The 24,425-nt window shown below is 42.1% G+C and overlaps 1 protein-coding gene across 1 annotated transcript; it reads right to left on the bottom strand.

Moving 5' to 3' along the window:
- Positions 1-21,579: 21,579 nt before the first annotated feature.
- Positions 21,580-23,605, bottom strand: LOC311110778 (visual system homeobox 1-like; the record flags this gene model as incomplete). The annotated part of the gene is made up of 5 exons (XM_084153343.1): positions 21,580-21,842; positions 22,220-22,400; positions 22,526-22,649; positions 22,783-22,861; positions 23,209-23,605. 5 exons carry the CDS (start codon positions 23,603-23,605, stop codon positions 21,580-21,582), a joined length of 1,044 nt encoding a protein of 347 aa, XP_084009469.1.
- Positions 23,606-24,425: the final 820 nt, after the last annotated feature.

Raw genomic sequence — 24,425 nt, 5'->3', positions numbered from 1 at the left:
AGGGTGGGAACAAGTCGTTGATGAAAATGTATTATGTAAAGTTCAGTGTTCATGACAGAGGACAGTTAGTTCCTAGCCCTGTGGTTCCCAAACTGTGGGTCGGGAGTCGGGACACACTTGTGGGTCCGGCAGGGGTCCAGGTGGGTCACAGGATGATATTTTTTGTGCATTGCAAAAAATATATATATATACAGTACCAGTCAAAAGTTTGGACACACCTACTCATTCAAGGGTTTTTCTTAATTTTTTAAAACTATTTTCTACATTGTAGAATATTGTGAAGACATCAAAACTATGAAATAACACATATGAAACATGTAGTAACCAAAAAAGTGTTAAACAAATCAAAATATATTTTATATTTGAGATTCTTCAAATAGCCACCCTGTCACGATCGTTGTATCGAGTAGACCAAGGCGCAGCGTGTTGAGCGAACATACTTTATTTAATTAAAGTGCACACACGAATAACAAAACAACAAACGATACCGTGACGTCCTAAGTCTAAACACAACCACCTGGAACAAGATCCCACACCCACTAAGGGAAAACCGACAGTTTAAATATGGCTCCCAATCAGAGACAACCAGCCACAGCTGACACTCGTTGCCTCTGATTGGGAGTCACTCAGGCCAACATAGAAATAAACAAACTAGAACTCCCAACAAAGAAATACAACACATAGAATGAACACACCCTGGCTCAACATATAGAGTCCCAAAGCCAGGGTGTGACAGTACCCCCCCCTAAAGGCGCGGACTGCGGCCGCGCCTCCACTAGAACAAAACAGGGGAGGGTTGGGTGGGCATTCCTCCTCGGCGGTGGTTCTGGCTCCGGGCTTGCCCACCACCCTCCAATAAACCCCCCATAGCGCCCCTGGTCCGGTCTGTACCCGCTGGCTGGAGCTGAACTGGACGTAGCAGGAGCGGTTAGCTTCAGCTCCGTTGTGGAGCAGTTGACCGGTACCTGATTAGGCACCGGTGACCCAGGCACGGGTTGTGCCGGACTGACGACGCGCACCCCTGGCTTGGTGCGTGAGGCAGGAAAGGACCGGACCGGGCTGACGATGCGCACCCCTGGCTTGGTGCGTGGAGCAGCAACGGGCCGGACCGGGCTGACGGTCCCCTGGCTTGGTGCGTGGAGCCGGAACGGGCCTCACCGGACTGACGATGCGCACCCCTGCCTTGGTGCGTGGAGCAGCAACGGGCCGGACCGGGCTGACGATGCGCACCCCTGGCTTGGTGCGTGGAGCTGGAACGGGCCTCACCGGACTGACGACTCGCACCCCTGGCTTGGTGCGTGGAGCAGCAACGGGCTTTACCAGGCTGACGACTCACACCCCTGGCTTGGTGCGAGTAGCAGGAACGGGCTGGACCAGGCTGACGACTCGCACCCCTGGCTTGGTGCGAGTAGCAGGAACGGGCTGGACCAGGCTGACGACTCGCACCCCTGGCTTGGTGCGAGTAGCAGGAACGGGCTGGACCAGGCTGACGACTCGCACCCCTGGCTTGGTGCGAGTGGCAGGAACAGGCCGGGCCGGGCTGGCGACGCGCACCGTAGGCTTGGTGCGAGTGGCAGGAACAGGCCGGGCCGGGCTGGCGACGCGCACCGTAGGCTTGGTGCGAGTGGCAGGAACAGGCCGGGCCGGGCTGGCGACGCGCACCGTAGGCTTGGTGCGAGTGGCAGGAACAGGCCGGGCCGGGCTGGCGACGCGCACCATAGGCTTGGTGCGAGTGGCAGGAACAGGCCGGGCCGGGCTGGCGACGCGCACCGTAGGCTTGGTGCGAGTGGCAGGAACAGGCCGGGCCGGGATGGCGACGCGCACCGTAGGCTTGGTGCGAGTGGCAGGAACAGGCCGGGCCGGGCCGGGCTGGCGACGCGCACCGTAGGCTTGGTGCGAGTGGCAGGAACAGGCCGGGCCGGGCTGGCGACGCGCACCGTAGGCTTGGTGCGAGTGGCAGGAACAGGGCGGGCCGGGCTGGCGACGTGCACCGTAGGCTTGGTGCGAGTGGCAGGAACAGGCCGGGCCGGGCTGGCGACGCGCACCGTAGGCTTGGTGCAAGGGGCAGGAACAGGCCGGGCCGGGCTGGCGACGCGCACCGTAGGCTTGGTGCGAGGGGCAGGAACAGGCCGGGCCGGGCTGGCGACGCACACCGTAGGCTTGGTGCGAGAAGCAGGAACAGGCCGGACCGGGCTGTGGAGACGGATAGGAGACCTGGAGTGAAGAGCGGCCACAACCCGTCCTGGCTGAATGCCTACCTTCACACACTCGGTGTGAGGCATCCGCACAGGACGCACAGGGCTGTGTACCCGTACTGGCATAACAGCACGTGACACTGGCGCAGGATATCCGGGACCGCGGAGAGGCATTGGAGACCACGAGCGTTGAGCCGGCACACTCCGTCCTGGCTGCATACCCACCTTCGCACGACACGTGCGGGGTGCTCGCACAGGACTTACCGGACTATGCCGGACCACTCGTGGCACAGTACGCCACTCCGCATACCGCGGAACCTGCCCCGTCCCATGCTGCCATGCCTGAGTACGGGAAGTTGGTTCTGCTCTCCATCCAGGCTCCGCCAACCTGCCTTCTGGCCCCCCAAACCCGGTGGCCTCCTCTCCAAATCGCCCTGTGGCAGCCTCCTGCTGCCCAGTCGCCCATGCCGTGTGCCCCCCCCTAAAATTTTTTTGGGGTTGCCTCTCGTCCGTCCGACGACGACACTGTTGACGCCGTTGCTCCTCTCTCGCCAGGGCCTTAATCCTAGCCCATGGCCCTTTGCCCCCGAGCATGTCCTCCCAGGACCACGATTTGCCCACCTGGGCCATCGCCAACCTCTCCATCTCCTTTCCCGGCGCTTCCTCCCATGTCCAGTCTGCCTGCTCCTGGACACGCTGCTTGGTCCTTGTATGGTGGGATCTTCTGTCACGATCGTCGTATCGAGTAGACCAAGGCGCAGCGTGTTGAGCGAACATACTTTATTTAATTAAAGTGCACACACGAATAACAAAACAACAAACGATACCGTGACGTCCTAAGTCTAAACACAACCAACTGGAACAAGATCCCACACCCACTAAGGGAAAACCGACAGTTTAAATATGGCTCCCAATCAGAGACAACCAGCCACAGCTGACACTCGTTGCCTCTGATTGGGAGTCACTCAGGCCAACATAGAAATAAACAAACTAGAACTCCCAACAAAGAAATACAACACATAGAATGAACACACCCTGGCTCAACATATAGAGTCCCAGAGCCAGGGTGTGACACACCCTTTGCCTTGATGACAGCTTTACACAATCTTGGCATTCTCTCAACCAGCTTCATGAGGTAGTCACCTGGAATGCATTTCAATTAACAGGTGTGCCTTTGTTAAAAGTAAATTTGTGGAATTTATTTCCTTCTTAATGCGTTTGAACCAATCAGTTGTGTTGTGACAAGGTAGGGGTGGTATACAGAAGATAGCCCTATTTGGTTAAAATACCAAGTTTATGGCAAGAACAGCTCAAATAAGCAAAGAGAAACGACAGTCCATCATTACTTTAAGACATGAAGGTCAGTCAATCCGTAAAATGTCAAGAACTTTGAAAGTTTCTTCAAGTGCAGTCGCAAAAACCATCAAGCGCTATGATGAAACTGGCTCTAATGAGGACCGCCTCAGCAAAGGAAGACCCAGAATTATCTCTGCTGCAAAGGATAAGTTCATTGGAGTTACCAGCCTCAGAAATTGCTGCCCAAATAAATGTTTCACAGAGTTCAAGTAACAGACACATCACAACATCAACTGTTCAGAAGAGACTGTGTGAATCAGGCCTTCATGGTTGAATTGCTGCAAAGAAACCACTACTAAAGGACACCAATTAGAAAAAGAGACTTGCTTGGGCCAAGAAACACGAGCAATGCACATTAGACCGGTGGAAATCTGTCCTTTGGTCTGATGAGTCCAAATATGAGATTTTTGGTTCCAACTGCCGTGTCTTTGTGAGACGCAGAGTAGGTGAACGGATGATCTCCGCATGTGTGGTTCCCACCGTGAAGTATGGAGGAGGAGGTGTGATGGTGTGGGGGTGCTTTGCTGGTGACACTGTCAGTGATTTATTTAGAATTCAAGGCACACTTAACCAGCATGGCTACCACAGCATTCTGCAGCGATACGCCATACCATCTGGTTTGCACTTAGTGGGACTATCATTTGTTTTTCAACAGGACAATGACCCAGCACACCTCCAGGCTGTGTAAGGGCTATTTGACCAAGAAGAAGAGTGATGGAATGCTGCATCAGATGACCTGGCCTCCACAATCACCCGACCTCAACCCAAATGAGATAATTTGGGATGAGTTGGACCGCACAGTGAAGGAAAAGCAGCCAACAAGTGCTCAGCATATGTGGGAACTCCTTCAAGACTGTTGGAAAAGCATTCCAGGTGAAGCTGGTTGAGATAATGCCAAGAGTGTGCAAAGCTGTCATCAAGGCAAGGGTGGCTACTTTGAGGAATCTAAAATATAAAATATATTTTGATTTGTTTAACAATTTTTTGGTTACTACATGATTCCATATGTGTTATTTCATAGTTTTGATGTCTTCACTATTATTCTACAATGTAGAAAATAGTCAAAAGAAAGAAAAACCCTTGAATGAGTAGGTGTGTCCAAACTTTTGACTGGTTTTAGATTCTTCAAAATAGCCACCCTTTGCCTTGATGACAGCTTTACACACTCTTGGCATTCTCTCAACCAGCGTCACCTGGAATGCTTTGCCAACAGTCTTGAAGGAGTTCCCACATATGCTGAGCACTTGTTGGCTGATTTTCCTTCACTCTGCGTTCCAACTCATCCCAAACAATCTCAGTTGGGTTGAGGTCGGGGGATTGTGGATGCCAGGTAATCTGATGCAGCACTCCATCACTCTCCTTCTTGGTCAAATATCCCTTACACAGCCTGGAGGTGTGTTGGGTCATTGTCCTGTTGAAAAACAAATGATAGTCCCACTAAGCGCAAAGCAGATGGATAGCGTATCGCTGCAGAATGCTGTGGTAGCCATGCTGGTTAAGTGTGCCTTGAATTCTAAATAAATCACTGACAGTGTCACCAGCAAAGCACCCCCACACCATCACACCTCCTCCTCCATGCTTCACGGTGGAAACCACACATGCGGAGATCATCCGTTCACCTACTCTGCGTCTCACAAATACAAGACGGTTGGAACCAAAAATCTCAAATTTGGACTCATCAGTCCAAAGGACAGATTTCCACCGGTCTAATGTCCATTGCTCGTGTTTCTTGGCCCAAGCAAGTCTCTTCTTCTTATTGGTGTCCTTTAGTAGTAGTTTCTTTGCAGCAATTCGACCATGAAGGCCTGATTCACACAGTCTCTTCTGAACAGTTGATGTTGAGATGTGTCTGTTACTTGAACTTTGTGAAGCATTTATTTGGGCAGCAATTTCTGAGGCTGGTAACTCTATGAACTTATCTTCTGCAGCAGAGGTAGCTCTGGGTCTTCCTTTCCTGTGGCGGTCCTCATGAGAGCCAGTTTCATCATAGCGCTTGATGGTTTTTGCGACTGCACTTGAAGAAACTTTCAAAGTTCTTGACATTTTCCGGATTGACTGACCTTCATGTCTTAAAGTAATGATGGACTGTTGTTTCTCTTTGCTTATTTGAGCTGTTCTTGCCATAAACTTGGTATTTTAACCAAATAGGGCTATCTTCTGTATACCACCCCTACCTTGTCACAACACAACTGATTGGTTCAAATGCATTAAGAAGGAAATCAATTCCACAAATTAACTTTTAAGAAGGCACACCTGTTAATTGAAATGCATTCCAGGTGACTACCTCATGAAGGTGGTTGAAAGAATGCCAAGAGTCTGCAAAGCTGTCATCAAGGCAAAGGGTGGCTACTTTGAAGAATCTCAAATATAAAATATATTTTGATTTGTTTAACACTTTTTTGGTTACTACATGATTCCATATGTGTTATTTCATAGTTTTGATATCTTCACTATTGTTCTACAATGTAGAAAATTGTAAAAATAAAGAAAAACCCTTGAATGAGTAAGTGTGTCCAAACTTTTGACTGGTACTGTATATATGTTTTAATAATAGCCTATAATCTGAGAATTTACAATCAACAAAATAAAAGATAGACAATCAGGCCCCCATTGCTTTTGTTATAATGTTTGAGCATAATAACACAACATTAGCCATGTCAAAATGCATATAATTGCAGGAAATGTGCTTTAAAATGGCTAAATATTATCTCTGGTGCCAAGATAAGTGTAACTTATTCTTTGGTCTGTGTATATGTTTTTTTATTTTTCCATTTCATGTGTTGATATGTCCTAGTAGATTGTGGTACATACAGTGGGGAAAAAAAAGTATTTAGTCAGCCACCAATTGTGCAAGTTCTCCCACTTAAAAAGATGAGAGAGGCCTGTAATTTTCATCATAGGTACACGTCAACTATGACAGACAAATTGAGAATTTTTTTCCCAGAAAATCACATTGTAGGATTTTTTATGAATTTATTTGCAAATTATGGTGGAAAATAAGTATTTGGTCACCTACAAACAAGCAAGATTTCTGGCTCTCACAGACCTGTAACTTCTTCTTTAAGAGGCTCCTCTGTCCTCCACTCGTTACCTGTATTAATGGCACCTGTTTGAACTTGTTATCAGTATAAAAGACACCTGTCCACAACCTCAAACCGTCACACTCCAAACTCCACTATGGCCAAGACCAAAGAGCTGTCAAAGGACACCAGAAACAAAATTGTAGACCTGCACCAGGCTGGGAAGACTGAATCTGCAATAGGTAAGCAGCTTGGTTTGAAGAAATCAACTGTGGGAGCAATTATTAGGAAATGGAAGACATACAAGACCCCTGATAATCTCCCTCGATCTGGGGCTCCACGCAAGATCTCACCCCGTGGGGTCAAAATGATCACAAGAACGGTGAGCAAAAATCCCAGAAACACACGGGGGGACCTAGTGAATGACCTGCAGAGAGCTGGGACCAAAGTAACAAAGCCTACCATCAGTAACACACTATGCCGCCAGGGACTCAAATCCTGCAGTGCCAGACGTGTCCCCCTGCTTAAGCCAGTACATGTCCAGGCCCGTCTGAAGTTTGCTAGAGTGCATTTGGATGATCCAGAAGAGGATTGGGAGAATGTCATATGGTCAGATGAAACCAAAATATAACTTTTTGTTAAAAACTCAACTCGTCGTGTTTGGAGGACAAAGAATGCTGAGTTGCATCCAAAGAACACCATACCTACTGTGAAGCATGGGGGTGGAAACATCATGCTTTGGGGGTGTTTTTCTGCAAAGGGACCAGGACGACTGATCCGGGTAAAGGAAAGAATGAATGGGGCCATGTATCGTGAGATTTTGAGTGAAAACCTCCTTCCATCAGCAAGGGCATTGAAGATGAAACGTGGCTGGGTCTTTCATTATGACAATGATCCCAAACACACCGCCCGGGAAACGAAGGAGTGGCTTCGTAAGAAGCATTTCAAGGTCCTGGAGTGGCCTAGCCAGTCTCCAGATCTCAACCCCATAGAAAATCTTTGGAGGGAGTTGAAAGTCTGTTTTGCCCAGCGACAGCCCCAAAACATCACTGCTCTAGAGGAGATATGCATGGAGGAATGGGACAAAATACCAGCAACAGTGTGTGAAAACCTTGTGAAGACTTACAGAAAACGTTTGACCTGTGTCATTGCCAACAAAGGGTATATAACAAAGTATTGAGAAACTTTTGTTATTGACCAAATACTTATTTTCCACCATAATTTGCAAATAAATTCATTAAAAATCCTACAATGTGATTATCTGGATTTATTTTTCTCATTTTGTCTGTCATAGTTGACGTGTACCTATGATGAAAATTACAGGCCTCTCTCATCTTTTTAAGTGGGAGAACTTGCACAATTGGTGGCTGACTAAATACTTTTTTTTTCCCCACTGTATAAGGCATGTCAAAACTCATCATATTAAAAACAATACATGTGTGAAATTAATCATGACTAGCCCATTGATTTTCTGCATATATGTGATTCCCCAATGGTGGAACAAGCTCCCTCACGACCCCAGGACAGCGGAGTAACTGACCACCTTCCGGAGACACTTGAAACCCTACCTCTTTAAGGAATACCTGGGTTAGTATAAAAGTAATCCTTCTACCCCCCCCCCCCCCCCTACCCCACCCCCACAAAAATAAATAAATAAAAATAACAAACAAAAAAACAACAACAACAAATAATTTAAAAAACGGAAAATAAAAATAATAAAAACAAAAAAACAATATATATATATAGATATATAAAACAAATGAAAATTAAAAATATACTCGAAAAATTAAAAATTGAAAAATTAGAAAAATATATTTTAAAAAAAATTGTTAAGTGGTTGTCCCACTGGCTATCATAAGGTGAATGCACCAATTTGTAAGTCGCTCTGGATAAGAGCGTCTGCTAAATGACGTAAATGTAAATGTAATAATAGATTTTCCTTTCAATTTTTCATCACCACCTCGTGTAGGCCCCTATAGTTAAAAAATAACAACTCTTAAACTATTTTCATATGGGCTGCTACTCTGTTATTACATGTATTCTCAAATTCAAGAATGGTGCTGCCTCCTAGAGGACCATAAAGAAGGGTAAAATTATATTCTTATTTAATCCTGAATTAAATCTCAATCCCATCATCTGGATTAGGGGAAAACAAATGCAATAGTTTCAAATAACCTGCAAACACACTCCAACACTCTGTTCAACAACAATTCTCCCTTCAGTGTGTAATAACATTAGACTGTTTACTCAAATCCACAGTTGAAAAATTAAACTGTATTGGGCTTGTCAATAGTCACATTGTCTAAAATACGCTAATATATTATGCTACAGACAATCATTTCCAGACCTTGCATTAATAGTATGAATTGGAATTAAGCCAAAGTGAATGGTTCATTTATAGTTTAATAAAATAAATAGTAAAAACACCAACCCTTCCAATTTAGACAGAAACAAATTCTTCATCAACACACTGCCTAGACCTATCTACTAAATAAGCTTTAGGCCCATAACCTCTTTATAAATGATATATATGATATAAAAACACACCATAAAAGATGAATGCTTGTGAAAGGAGTCAAACAAACATTTGACAGGCAATTCCTGCTTGACAAAACAACAACAGATATTATTATTACATTCTGTTCTATAAACTAACACTATTTTCCATTAACAGACAATTCCAACAAAATGCCAGATTATTTACCCTGTTTTCTATCAGGCTCTAAAGTAGTACCATCATATAATTGTCATTTAGTTTGGGCGAGGGGATGTGAAGGTATGAAATTGACTCGTGGATTAGTGGGATAAATTGTGATTGATGACATTTTAATAGATTGAATACCCCTCATTCTTAAAAATGAGGTGTCTCTAATCTCTTTGTGTTTTGTTTTTCCCCCTACTGCTAATCTGTTTGTTCAAGCCATGGGAAAAGCAATCACTCACATAATGTGACCTAGGATTGGTTCACTGAACATGATCAATAGTCTAATACTAATACAATGATTGTAATTGTACTGAATAATATTACTCTGAGTTATTCAGCCTGTGTAGCCTACTATAAGCAGTATTGGTTTAGTATGTTTGCTAAAATTCAGAGGTGTTCTATATTGATGAGGCTGTGGAAATAAACATAACATAATGATAAAAATAAAATAAAATAAAACTTTCATGAACTAACACTCATACTTGACTTTTTCCTACTAGTGCTGACTTTGCTGATGTACTTTATTGAGAAAAAATGTACTTACTATGACTGAGATATGTGGTTGTCTCACCTAGCTATCTTAAGATGAATGCACTGTAAGTCGCTCTGGACAAGAGTGGCTGTTAAATAACTAAAATGTAAATGTAAGTATTCTGCTTGTTGGATTGTAGACAGAAACAGAAAAACAGCCTTGTTTGATTAATCCTCGCCATTACTCATATGTAGGATGTTTTGACACCCACCTTATCATGTTATGATAAATCTGAGTAGTATTTGTTTATAACCATTGTTTGGAAATGTGTGTTATTTATCATATTAAAGCTGTTGTTGTTGATGTTGTTAATCATGGGATTAATATTACAGGATAAATAAACCATTATTGAGCCCAAACCAAAACACACATTTCATTTGGAAATCTACTAGCCTATTTGCTGTTCCAAAACATTGTAATCTCAAAACAATATCAGATTAAAGGCAGTGGGCCATTAGACTATAATGTGGAAAAGGAAGGGTGAGGCAGTAGAGCAATTGTATGGTTTGTGAATCATTAAGTGGGAAGGATATGTGATGAAGCAGGGTTTGTTTTAAAGCATAAACTAGACATGAAAAACACAACTAGATATTAATGTGAATCTTAAGAACCATAAACCAAATAGGGCAACAGTGATGGTGTTTTGCATTTTCAATACCCACTCAAGCCATCACAATGAGGCTTATAGGCTAAGCAAAGCAATGTCAACGAGATACCTTTTTGTGGAAGAAAACAGTAATATAATTAGTCAAGCAGGTATCTAAAAGTAGGATATTGATATAAAAATACTCTGTTTGAAAATACATAAACCATATTTAAGTATGTGTAGTAATCATTAATTAAAATGTTAATTGACATGCACTTATGCCCAAGTAAATATACAGAGGTTGAATTTAATAAACAATTAACTTTATTTTACTTTCGGTCATATAAAGTATTGACTAATTTAACACTCTGTATCATACATATCAGGATTCATATTCAGTACCCATATTAGGCTTACATATCTTCACCTGAAAAGCTAAATCAATTCTACTCAAACTGTGGACCTGCCTGTGAGTTTTCTTCAAGCTTCTTCATCAGTGTGAGCGGTCCTCATCTTTTGTTTTGTGTGGCTCATGATGAGTCTTCATAACTGACAGAGACTTCATCTCTTTCCACAAGGACATTTCACCTGTGTGAATACTGCTGTGCCTGGAGAGAGACATCCGTGATCCAAAATCCATCCCACAGGTGGCACATTTGTATGGGTTCTCACCTATGTGGACATTATGGTGCTCCTTGAGATTCCCACAGAGACTGAATCGCTTTCCACAAACATCACAAGGGTGTGGCTTCTCCCCTGTGTGAGTAAACATGGTGTCTGGCGCGGTTGGCGCTTTAGACAAAACCTCTACCACAGTAATCACAGATGAATGGTTTTGCCTTAAAGAGGTGTACTATTCACTCATGATCCCTGAGATCAGCCTGGGCCGAAAAAAGGCATTCCACAAAGTTTTCTTGTATGCCATTTTTTTGTGTTGACTGTCGTCTTACTTCTGCACTTTTTGCTCTTCTCTGCGGTATCACTCTCCTTGTCTTTGGTGTCTGAGGTGGGGCCTGGGGAGGGCAGCAGTGTGTCCGGTTTTTCCAGGCTCTCTGTAGGGGTGAGCTGAGATGTTGATCCCTCTTCATGGTGCTGAGGCTCACTGACCTTCTCTCCTCCATAGGAACTGGGCTCGGCACCCCCTGTGAGGTAAGAGGAGCAAAAACATGAGCAATTATACCATAATAGCATTTCTCTTTTCAAAAATGTGTACTTTTCTTTGGTATGGAAGACAATATTTCGAATGAATCTGTATTTATAAGTCCTTCATCATGATGTGCTCATCATCACGATTCTCCACATTGACCAGAGATCCACACCAGTCCGCATTTATGACTGCACTCTGAAAAAATATGTTATGATCATTTCAGTCATACAGTAACACTTCACTACAACACTTCCTGTCTTGCAAATAACTTATTCTAAAGAGTGGCGAGTGCATGAACTGACCCCACTAATCAGAATGAAAGTCTGGAGATCCATGGCTCCAAAGATGTTGTTCCTTTTCTGAAACAGAGGGCGGGATGGAATGCATGAAAACCAGTAAAAGCTAGGCTTCACCAGTAGATTCATCTCTTATTGTAAATAGTATGGAAGTGTATATTCAGGAAAATTACGTTTCGGCATAGGGGTAAACATTTATTAAGGTTAGTTTTAAGGTTAGGTTTAAGAATGATGGTTAGGTTAAGTTGTTAGGTATAGTTTCAGTGATTAAGGTTAGGGTTAGGGAAAGGCATAAAAAAGAAATTGGGTTAGCGTTAAACCATCCACCGCCATTCATTTTCTGCCAGTCGAAAATATACTACTGGCAAAAAGTATTGAAAAGGCAGATGTTGGAGTATGTCTCAGGCTAATGATCACAACTTGTAGTATCATTTAACAAGGTTTAATAAGTATTAGAAAGTTACATGGTTAGCGCTCATAGCTGTCAGCTAAGCTATCCCTTAGCTAGCCTGTCCGTCTCAGTCTGGATGTCAACATTACTTCTGTTAATATGAACATTGGTAATTGTAGTCCTATAACTAAACTATTAACTATGTAGTCAGTCAGGTCCTACATTTCCCCCTTCTTTAACTAAGACCCTAAGTCAAGATAATGTAATGGAGTCTAGCAGGTAGTCTTCCTTCACGAGCTGGTTGCGGCTCTGCTTGATCTTATTTTTGTGCTCTTCCTTCTGGCATATCTCCATGAGCAACTTCTTGCCTTTGACCTTGAAAGTTATGCTCTTGACCTTGAACATGGTCAGGTTGTGAAATGAACACTTCAGCATCCATTTATTCTTTGGCTTTTGGTGATAGGGTGATGTTGATGGTGTTAGGCTACCATTGGTTGTGTAAGCAGTGTGTTTGTTGTTGCTGGTAGCATTATCCGTGTGGGTGCTGTCTCTGTGTGAGTGGCACACCGAAGCATGGCTCAGCCTTAGGCTTGTTTGATGCAGTTGGGCACATTAGCTAAAGAATGTTTATGTTATTTTTCTTGATTTTTGAGTTTGGTACAACATGTTGGAAGATTGTATTTCTCCCACTGAAGGCCAATTGCCATGGTTGACCACTGCCTACTACCACTGACTAGCTAATATTTTTTGTTACAATTAAACATTTTAGTAATACTGAAATATTTTTTTGTTCTCAATATAAAGCTTTTAATCCGGGGCCAACCTACCACAACGCATTGCCCAATCATTTTCCTCAGCCGAATGCTGGGACAGAATTGTCACCTTTTAGCTGGACAATACCTCAAAACAGAAGGCTAGGCTACACTGGAGGCTTACAATGAAGTTGTTGAATGTCCCTGAGTGGTCTCAGTTCTGACTTAAAACTGTGGCAAGACTTGAAGATCATTGTCCATCAATGATCCTCAAACAATTTAACAAAACTTGAGTAATTTATCAAGAATCATTGGTGAATATTTCCCGAATCTCGTGCGCAAAGGTGGTAGGGATTTGTCTGAAAATACTTAATTGCTGCTAATGGTGCTTTCATCAAGTACTGACTCAGGGGTTTACATAGGCCTACTTATTCAGTTGTGTAGATAGGTAGAAACAAATTAAATGTGTCAACTTTTCAGACTATAACACAACAAAATGTGGAAACTATGCCCTGTGTAGCTCAGTTGGTAGAGCATGGTGTTTACAACGCCAGGGTTGTGGATTCGATTCCCACGGGGGGCCAGTATGAAAAAAAAATTATGCACTCACTAACTGTAAGTCACTCTGGATAAGAGCATCTGCTAAATGACTAAAATGTAAAATGTAAATGTATGGAGGGGTTCACGTACTTATAAGGGCTTGAAAATTAAGAGGATCACTTGAGATCCATTAGGCCAGTTGTGTTTGCTAGACATCGCCACAATGTGGTATCCTTACATCAAAACAACCACTTAAGTTTTGAGTATAAGGCACATCTGAAAGATAGCCCAACATCTGATGAGTCTGTGGTCTAGAATAGATAGAAGAACAGATGCATTGAGCAGATGCATCCCTCCAAGATCCAAGGACCATGGGTTTGATGTATTTGATACCATTCCACCCATTCTGCTCCAGCCATTACCACAAGCCCGTCCTCCCCAATTTAGGTGCCACCAACCTCATGTGGTGTGTCCTGTCCTCAGTCCATGCAATTAGCTCACTATTAGCGAACGAGTTGTCAATCAATTCCTAGCTAGCTTCTAAAATAAATAAACACACCGAATACCATGTGTAAGCAGACAAGCAGATTTCCTGCCAGTTGCCATCCAAATTATGATAATGATTAGTTAGTTAGCTAGTTTGCCAGTTGTCAGCTCATCATTATTGATAGCTCTAGCCAGGGTTCTTTTAAGGGTTCAATCTGCAATATTTACTGCTTTTCAAGGGTCATTTAAGGTGGTCATGTCACGGGAGTAGACTGTTGCACATGTAAATTACCCCAGGAGGACAGGCTCATTGTAATGGCGGGAACGGAATTAATGGAATGGTATCAAACACATCAAACATATGGAAACCACATGTTTGACTCCGTTCCATTTATTCTATTCCAGCCATTACAATGAGCCTGTCCTCCTATAGCTCTTCCCACCAGCCTCCACTGCAACACCCATAGGTTTAAAATAGTGCCATCTGCAGAGGAAATTCTGAACAGTTTTGCCCCATCACCCAAAATGTTGATGTTGATCTAATGGACTATTATTAATTGCATACATGGATCCATGTATTCAAGAGTGGTTATATTTCTGTTGCCCCATCCCTCAGCTTTATGACAATGAGCTAGGTGAGAGCTCGGGTAGGGAGGGCACCTGAGCTCTCGCCTAGGGTCCCCGGGACACCCTGCCAAGAACTACTACAAGTGATTATGGCTTCAACAAAGCCCACCAGTACCATGTGCTCTTTTTACATCTCACCCCATCTCAACATGACAACTGTTCAAGAAGAGCTTGATCATTCTGCCTGTTTTTTCTTTTTTATTCTTCTCATTCTTCTTTTCATGACTTTGCTGTTGAACAGAGAGTGTTCATTGGTAGCCGTCCTACACGTTGTTTCTGTGGTCTATGGTCTTTTACAATGCGTTGTTATAGCATTCTCTGTGCTGTAGGCCTATTATTTTCTGCCCAGATGTACTGTGATTTTCGGGGGATGGTACAAGGCACATTTTGTTATTATGGTAACTACAATATGATTTTGAACACTCAGATGACTCTGGACCTCATGGTGATAGAAATATATGTGTTTATTTGCCACAGCATCCACTACCTGAGCATTTTAACTACCAGGCATGTGTGGGTCGCCTTGGGGCTAATCTGGGTGCCAGTTGTCACCTGCTGGCAGTAACCCGGTCAGCAAAATGACATTGAAAAGAGGTCAAAAATATGTCTTCTCCAGATGTTGAAGTTAGGTTAATTTTATGTTCTGAATGAAAGGTGAAAAGACGTCTAATGGTCATTTAAAATACGTATTTTCCAGATGTACAAATGTATATTTTCCAGACGTTGAAATTGGGTTCATTTCCGTTTCTTAATGAAAGTTGAAAAGATGCGTATTCCGGACGTTGAAAATACATATTTTCGGGACGTTGAAATCAGGTTCATTTTCGGTTCTGAATGAAAGTTGAAAGATATAACTTACAGATGTTGAAAATACATATTTGTTGGTCATTCATTCTATGGAATCACATTCTCAGTGAAGTAAGCATTCTATCACAATACTAATTATTAAATCCATTTAATATAGGAAAGAGGAGCCAACTAAAGATTGCAACATAGAATAATTATCCCATCTGTCACATACACTTATGTTAGCTCGTCAAAGCTTTAAAAATGGCAGCGATGTGTTCAAAGTAGTCCAACCTATAGAACAGGGGTCAGCAACAGGGGGTCCACGACGTAATTAAAAACATAAGAATGGATTTTTGGGGCATTTTAGTTTTTGCTCAAACAAGACTGTAAAATCACCAGGAATTCAGCAAAAGTTTAGTTTAATTTAATTTAGGAAGTCTGTTCCCAAGTATTCCCACAAATCAAACAAAGAGACCTTTGTGATCGTAGCTCAGTGTAATCAAGGTATGAAATAATTTTTTATTTCAAACAAAATGTCAGTTGTGGTCAATTTGCAGGGTGCAAATTATTAATATTTTCTTTTTATTGGCCAGTCTGAGATATGTCTTTTTCTTTGCAACTCTGCTTAGAAGGTCAGCATCCCGGAGTCGCCTCTTCACTGTTAACGTTGAGACTGGTGTTTTGAGGGTACTATTTAATGAAGCTGCCAGTTGAGGACCTGTGAGGCGTCTGTTTCTCAAACTAGACATTATAATGTATTTGTCCTCTTGCTCAGTTGTGCATTGGGGCCTCCCACTCCTCTTTCTATTCTGTTAGAGCCAGTTTGCGCTGTTCTGTGAAGGGAGTAGTACACAGCGTTGTACGAGATCTTCAGTTTCTTGGCAATTTCTCGTATGGAATAGCCTTCATTTCTCAAAACAAGAATAGACTGACAAGTTTCAGAAGAAAGTTATTTGTTTCTGGCCATTTTGAGCCTGTAATCGAACCCACAATTGCTGATGCTCCAGATACTCAACTAGTCTCAAGAAGGCCAGTTTCATTGCTTCTTTAATCAGCACAACAGTTTTCAGCTGTGCTAACATAATTGCAAAAGGGTTTTCTAATGATCAATTAGCCTTTTAAAATGATAAACTTGGATTAGCAAACACAACGTGCCATTGGAACACAGGACTGATGGTTGCTGATAATGGGTCTCTGTACGCCTATGTAGATATTTAATTAAAAATCAGCCATTTCCAGCTACAATAGCCATTTACAACATTAACAATGTCTACACTGTATTTCTGATCAATTTGAATATATTTCTCTCGAAAAACAAGGACATTTCTAAGTGCCCCTAAACTTTTGAACGGTAGTGTATGTATATATATATATATATATATATATATATATATATATATATATATATATATATATATATATATATACACAGTGAGGGAAAAAAGTATTTGATCCCCTGCTGATTTTGTACGTTTGCCCACTGACAAAGAAATTATCAGTCTATAATTTTAATGGTAGGTTTATTTGAACAGTGAGAGACAGATTAACAACAACAAAATCCAGAAAAACACATGTCAAAAATGTTATAAATTGATTTGCAATTTAATGAGTATTAATAAATATTTGACCCCCTCTCAATCAGAAAGATTTCTGGCTCCCAGGTGTCTTTTATACAGGTAACGAGCTGAGATTAGGAGCACACTCTTAAACGGAGTGCTCCTATTCTCAGTTTGTTACCTGTATAAAAGACACCTGTCTACAGAAGCAATCAATCAATCAGATTCCAAACTCTCCACCATGGCCAAGACCAAAGAGCTCTCCAAGGATGTCAGGGACAAGATTGTAGACCTACACAAGGCTGGAATGGGCTACAAGACCATCGCCAAGCAGCTTGGTGAGAAGGTGACAACAGTTGGTGCGATTATTCGCAAATGGAAGAAACACAAAAGAACTGTCAATCTCCCTCGGCCTGGGGCTCCATGCAAGATCTCACCTCGTGGATTGCAATGATCATGAGAACGGTGAGGAATCAGCCCAGAACTACACGGGAGGATCTTGTCAATGATCTCAAGGCAGCTGGGACCATAGTCACCAAGAAAACAATTGGTAACACACTACGCCGTGAAGGACTGAAATCCTGCAGCGCCCGCAAGGTCCCCCTGCTCAAGAAAGCACATATACAGGGCCGTCTGAAGTTTGCCAATGAACATCTGAATGATTCAGAGGAGAACTGGGTGAAAGTGTTGTGGTCAGATGAGACCAAAATCGAGCTCTTTGGCATCAACTCAACTCGCCGTGTTTGGAGGAGGAGGAATGCTGTCTATGACCCCAAGAACACCATCCCCACTGTCAAACGTGGAGGTGGAAACATTATGCTTTCGGGGTGTTTTTCTGCTAAGGGGACAGGACAACTTCACCGCATCAAAGGGACGATGGACGGGGCCATGTAGCGTCAAATCTTGGGCGAGAACCTCCTTCGCTCAGCCAGGGCATTGAAAATGGGTCGTGGATGGGTATTCCAGCATGACAATGACCCAAAACACACGGCCAAGGCAACAAAGGAGTGGCTCAAGAAGAAGCACATTAAGGTCCTGGAGTGGCCTAGCCAGTCTCCAGACCTTAATCCCATAGAAAATCTGTGGAGGGAGCTGAAGGTTCGAGTTGCCAAATGTCAGCCTCGAAACATTAATGACTTGGAGAAGATCTGCAAAGAGGAGTGGAACAAAATCCCTCCTGAGATGTGTGCAAACCTGGTGGCCAACTACAAGAAACGTCTGACCTCTGTGATTGCCAACAAGGGTTTTGCCACCAAGTACTAAGTCATGTTTTGCAGAGGGGTCAAATACTTATTTCCCTCATTAAAATGCAAATCAATTTATAACATTTTTGACATGCGTTTTTCTGGATTTTTTTGTTGTTATTCTGTCTCTCACTGTTCAAATAAACCTACCATTAAAATGATAGACTGATCATGTCTTTGTCAGTGGGCAAACGTACAAAATCAGCAGGGGATCAAATTATTTTTTCCCTCACTGTATATATATATATTATTTGTGTACTTGTTGGACATTTTACTGCATTGTTAGGAGGTAGTAACATAAGCATTTCGTTGCACCCGCTATAACATCTGCTAAACTGTATACACGACAGATTAACTTTAATTTGATTTTGATTTGATTAAAGTACAGTATAGTTTAATTCAGTACAGTACAGTACAGTACAGTTTTGTTCAGTAGAGTAGAGTACATGAGAGTAAAGGAGGGTACAATACAGTACATTATACTGTACTATTAAAAAAAATATTAATTAAGCCACACAAAAATGCACAAAATGGACAAAATCTGCTGAAATACTTTTTGTACATATTTGCACGAGTTGAATGTGAGGTTGTGTTGCTGTGGACGTTGAAATCATGGTGCATCCAGACTTGACAAAATCTGAACCAAACATAAACGTCTATGATTGGTTCAGATTTCAACGTCCGGCTGCACCAAAAAAAGATGTCTGGACAGGACCAGGCGTCGGTCCGTGCTTAGTGGGAATGACCTTGTCCTGCTCAACCTGGGACAGGGTGCATTAAATAGAGCCCCTGTAATGCTGCTCTGTGAGCCTAGAATTGTGAGAGCATCTATGAGCTTTAATCCTGTGCAAAAGTTACAGCTCCATTGCCCTCCCATTACCATCATAACTCTTTCAATCATCATCGTCTTCTGCTCCTGTTATGGACATACAGATACAGTGAGGCACCTAGGGCTGTTGCGGCCCTTCAACTGAACAACCGCCATGCTTGTAGAAATGTAGCCTTCTACCTCTGCATGTTTTTACTTTAGCTGGTGCCAATAATCTACTCTGCAACCTATATGCTACAACAACAGCAAACTATGTCCTATCACTCGTCTCAGCAAGGGAGTATCCAGCATGTCACAATGATGGTGCTGCATATGGTGCCACTGTTCATCAAGCCAATTGTCTATATGATCCATAACCAAGGGGGAATACTTATGCATTGACTATATTATAGTTATACAATTTTTATTTGTAAAAATGTGTAGAATTTTCTTTTCATTTTGACATTATGGACTATCAAAATGTGAAAGAATCCAATGGCGGTGAATACTTATTTACATTTCCATGTTACGTCATTTAGCAGACGCTCTTATCCAGAGCGACTTACAGTTAGTGAATACATTTTTTTTTTTATACTGGCCCCCGTGGGAATCGAACCCACAACCCTGGCATTACAAACGCCATGCTCTATCAACTGAGCTACATCCCTGCCGGCCATTCCCTCCCCTACCCTGGACGACGCTGGGCCAATTGTGCGCCGCCCATGAGTCTCCTGGTCGCGGCCGGCAGCGACAGAGCCTGGATTCGAACCAGGATCTCTAGTGGCACAGTTAGCACTGCGATGCAGTGCCTTAGACCACTGCGCCACTCAGGAGTGACTTGACACGCACTGTATATACAGTACTTTTGTCCACTGGATATGTTTTTGGGTGGACTTTAACCATGTTTAGCCATCTTATGTGCTTGTAAAAAGGCTACATGTTTTAGGTTTGTGTACAGGAAATGTCATGTGCCTTTCAATCTTCAAAATTGGTCAGGGTGCTATTTTTTTTGTTGATTTTTTTTTATTGTATTTAAAAAGCATAAATAGCCTACATTTTCAATATTGGCAAAATATTGTATTTTGATACCCGTGTCGTGAGCTAATTATTTGTTTTTTTAAAGTAATTGTTATTTATGTTAAATATTTAATGTAGCCTAACATTTTTGAGGACAATAAGGCGGTGAGAGAACCAAAATGTTAGAGCCTTGAAGTGTGTAGGCCTATCTCCATCTCCATGTGTTCTTGTAGAAATATGCTTTTAGGTAAACAGGAAGTCCAATCTCCTGAGGGGAAAGATGCGCTGACTGTGTGGGTGTGTGTGGACCATGTTAATTCCTTAGTGATGTGGACACCAAGGAATATGAAGTTCTCGACCTGCTTCACTATTCAACCCCATCGATACACTGCTTCTGTTGGTTGTTCTCTTCTGTCACAGAATTTCCAAACATAAATATTTATTTTCGACTCTATAAATAATAAATGGAAATAAAGCAACAATGTGGAACTGTGTGTTAGGGGTGAGTGTAATGGACAAACATAGCAACAGTAGCAGGTGTCAAATATGTGTGCTAGAAAACGTTTTAAGTGCATAAGGAAAGTAAGGGTTCGTGGTGCTTTTGCGGATTTTACAAGCTTTAACTTTTAACTTACAACAGCCTACCTTTTGGAATTGTATTTATTTCATAGGTTAATTATATCAGTGTACGCTATAGTTATCAAAACAACATACTGCATCAGATTCGGTCTATCTAACCCATTTAAATGATACATCAAGTGAATGAAGGTATACGAACAAATCAAAGAAAGATACAATTTCAAAAAAGTATTTGTATTTATTTGACTGTTTTCATGATATTGCTGTTATTACAGTGTTCTTATTATTGCTGGCATTACAGTGAAATTGACCTCTGAATGACATTCACTATCAACACAACTAAAGTGCTTAGTTTCGCCCTTTTTGATAACGATGATCTGTTTATTTTAGTTGATGTTTTATACAAAATGCAGGTGGTTCGGCTTACACCCTAACCATCAACTTTCAGAAATATTAAATAAGATGTAAGGTTTGTAATTTTCAGTAATTGTTTTCAGATAAATGTACATTTTGCTTTATCGTGTAACATGTTCCGGCAGGAGAAGAGATTATGTGTCTTTCTGGAGGTCCTCTCTCTTCTTTCTTTAAATATTATTTCAACACCACACAAATTAAAACAAAAGTATAGCAAGGAATAAAACGTTAAATAGTATCTTATATTTAAAACCAAACAAGGTTATAAAACATATGTTCAAATACAAGTATTGAGAAATAAGACAAGTACACTGTACACCCCTAAGTTGATGGGACCGTTGCACATCTTTGGAAGATAACCCACTGGGCACACACTGGTTGAATCAACGTTGTTTCCACGTCATTCAATGAAATTACGTTGAACCGAGGTGGAATAGACGTTGCCTTGACGTCTGTGCCCAGTGGGAATTGTCTTCGAGTTGAGCATCATTTCCACGCAAATGTCCGAGCTCACTGTCTGCAACGGGGATTGACATCTATTTAGCTCTCATCGTCTGAATCACTGTTGGGAATGAGATCCCTCTGCAGCGACGATGATTTCAAAGTGCTCTTGTTGCTGTCCTGCTTGGAGGTGCTGGATAGGTCTATTGCCATGTCCTCACTGTCGTCGACAGCACTAGCGCGGTTGGGCCAGGACATGTCGCTGTCTTTCTCTTTAGTTTCCTCCGAGTAAGTATCCGAGTGGGTAGACTCTGGCGTACCTGGGGATTTCTTTACTATCTCCATGGACTTCTTGTGCATTCCTGCGTAAAGTGATAAAAATGAAAAACAATTAGTGTCAGCGTACACGTAACCTATAGGAAAATAAAGCCAAGTAAGTAGAGGTTATCCCTATTGGTAAACGAAATGTAACATTTAGGTCTACTTACATTTACATTTTAGTCATTTAGCAGACGCTCTTATCCAGAGCGACTTACAGTTAGTGAGTGCATACATTTTCATACTTCATCGTTATTATGTCTATGTTATGTTTATGTTAACTTAATGAAATATGTAGGCTACATGTAGGCCTATTTCAAACATTGTACAGTTACAAAACACATCTCAGCTATGTATTCAAGGGATTAAATACATATTTGAGTCTTATATTATTAATAAAGCAAACAACCTGCTGGCTCACCTAGAAGCCAGGGAGCACAGGAGCCCATCATCCCGCTCTTGGCGGAGTTGATGATTGATTCTGGCAGTGGGATGGAGTGGCGGACCATGGCACCGTAGAGCCCATACTCTGCCATCACACTGCTGCGTCCCCAGCACTTTTCACGTTTCCTCCACTTGGCCCGACGATTCTGGAACCATACCTGAAAAATAGGCACAAAATGTTAGATCTTTGGAAAACTTTCCGGATTAAACCATCAATAAGGCCATTGTAGGCCTACATGTCCGTTATAGCTTTGTAGTAGCCTACATTTTTTTATACGCCTACCTGTATTCTGTCCTCGGGCAATTCTGTCTTCATTGCTAACATTTCCCTGGCATATACGTCTGGGTAATGTGCTTCATGGAATGCCTTTTCGAGCTCCTCCAGTTGATGCGAAGTGAACACGGTTCTGTAAATTATTATTTTTTAAATGGGAAGCATTAATAAAGCAGGCATCCCAAATGCATTCATTGTACTAGTTTAATGTAATAGCCTACTCAATGTCTATTTTTTTGCTCTGGAGCATAATGCGTAATACCAACCTGTGCCTCCTTTTCTTTCTCTTCTGTGAGTTCCCTGTGTTTTTCGAATCGTTTCGATCACCAGAGAGACATTCGTCATCTGAAAAGAAAAGGAAAACATATATTAGTGACAAAAGGATCTATCCAAAATCAAACGAATAAATGTTAAATGAAAATTGTGCTGAAAAAGGTAATACATGGAGAGCTTATAAATGGGATATAGACTAATCGAATATAACTGTATCTCTCAAAAATTACATGTTGGAATGTTATCCAAAATAACAGATCCCATATTAGTATCGCGCTAAATCAACCTTGATCGCAATCAAATTTGAAATAAATTGAGCTACATGAAGAAGTGGCGATTTCAGCACCCCCCGAGAATACATGCGAAGTGGACAGCTTCCCTAAAATATATAAAGTCAACGATTTTAAGTGAGCTTGTACCAGAGTAGGGGTCTCTTTGTTGCTCCAAGTTCTGCATGAAATGGCTCTCGGTTCTGGACTGAAGGAGGGGTATGTGACTCGGTAGGAAGCAGGGGGCCCCCGCAGGTTGCTGAGCCGCCAAACTGCACAGAAACCCAAGACCAAGCGGCAAGGATCCTCCAGCGAAAGGGAATCCCATCCCAGTGCTCTGAATATCCCCGTTTCCTCCTACTCCATGAGGTCCGGATGGGCGAGGCTGGAGATCCGTTTCAAGACCCAGTAGGTCGGTGATGGCAAAGCCTTTAGACCTAAACCCAGATCCATGAAATCGTGACTTATCGATCCCAAATGATGGAGCCAGCATCTTGACTTTGGGCTTTTCCTCAGAGCCATCCTCTCTTCCTATCATGGTTGTCATTGTAAAGCGCTACTTTCTCTTTCTCCTGTAGCTCGGTGTGATGAGGCGGGAGATGACAAACGGGAGGACAATTTATCCCTGTGTCATATCCAGGGATAACCTCCAGTGACCAATCAGAGCAAAAGGGACCCGTCAAACCGAAAGGAGGCGTTTCCCTTTTTCAATCCCAAAGGATTAATTGCCACCAATTTCCCATCAAATCCGATAAGGATTTTCTCCTCTGTCCTCTCTATCTGAATTGGTCCTAAGTGTTTTTCTCTGATGGCTAATGTCACTTATGTAGCCAGATCTGCAGGCTAAACAATAATGAATGCTTTCCAACTTTCATAATCCTATTTTGAAGGAATACAGGCCATGTGACATTTTGCAATTATCAACCTAAACTGAAAGTGAGTTTTTTAGCAATCAAACTTTTATTAATTTTATCTCAATCTGCTGTTGTTGGGCTATGGTCATTGCTCAGTGATGCTTCAATGTCATTTTTGTATTATTTGTAAATGAACATATTATTTGTCTGAACATATTATATCCCAACGAAAATCTTTTTTTGCCCGTGTAGTGAAAATTAGAGAATAGCCTTTTGATTTGGGACTAGCCTATTTAGCGTGACAGCCTATATAGCCAAACTGGAAATAGGTTTAAAACACAAAAAGATTAATATTTGAAAATAAGTTTAAATCATTGGTTTATTCTAATCGCTCTCTGGGATTGAATGAATTGCATGTTAAATTCATTTTGGCAAAGAATATTATATAATAGGCTATAGCAAACTAATGATGCAACCTGCAGAATAAAGAACATTTAAATAGCCTGGAAAGGT

Source organism: Coregonus lavaretus (assembly GCF_964263955.1).
Source record: "Coregonus lavaretus genome assembly, chromosome: 36".
Lineage (NCBI taxonomy): Eukaryota > Metazoa > Chordata > Actinopteri > Salmoniformes > Salmonidae > Coregonus > Coregonus lavaretus.
Note: the sequence above shows the minus strand (reverse complement) of the source record. Positions and strands in the feature narration are given on the sequence as shown.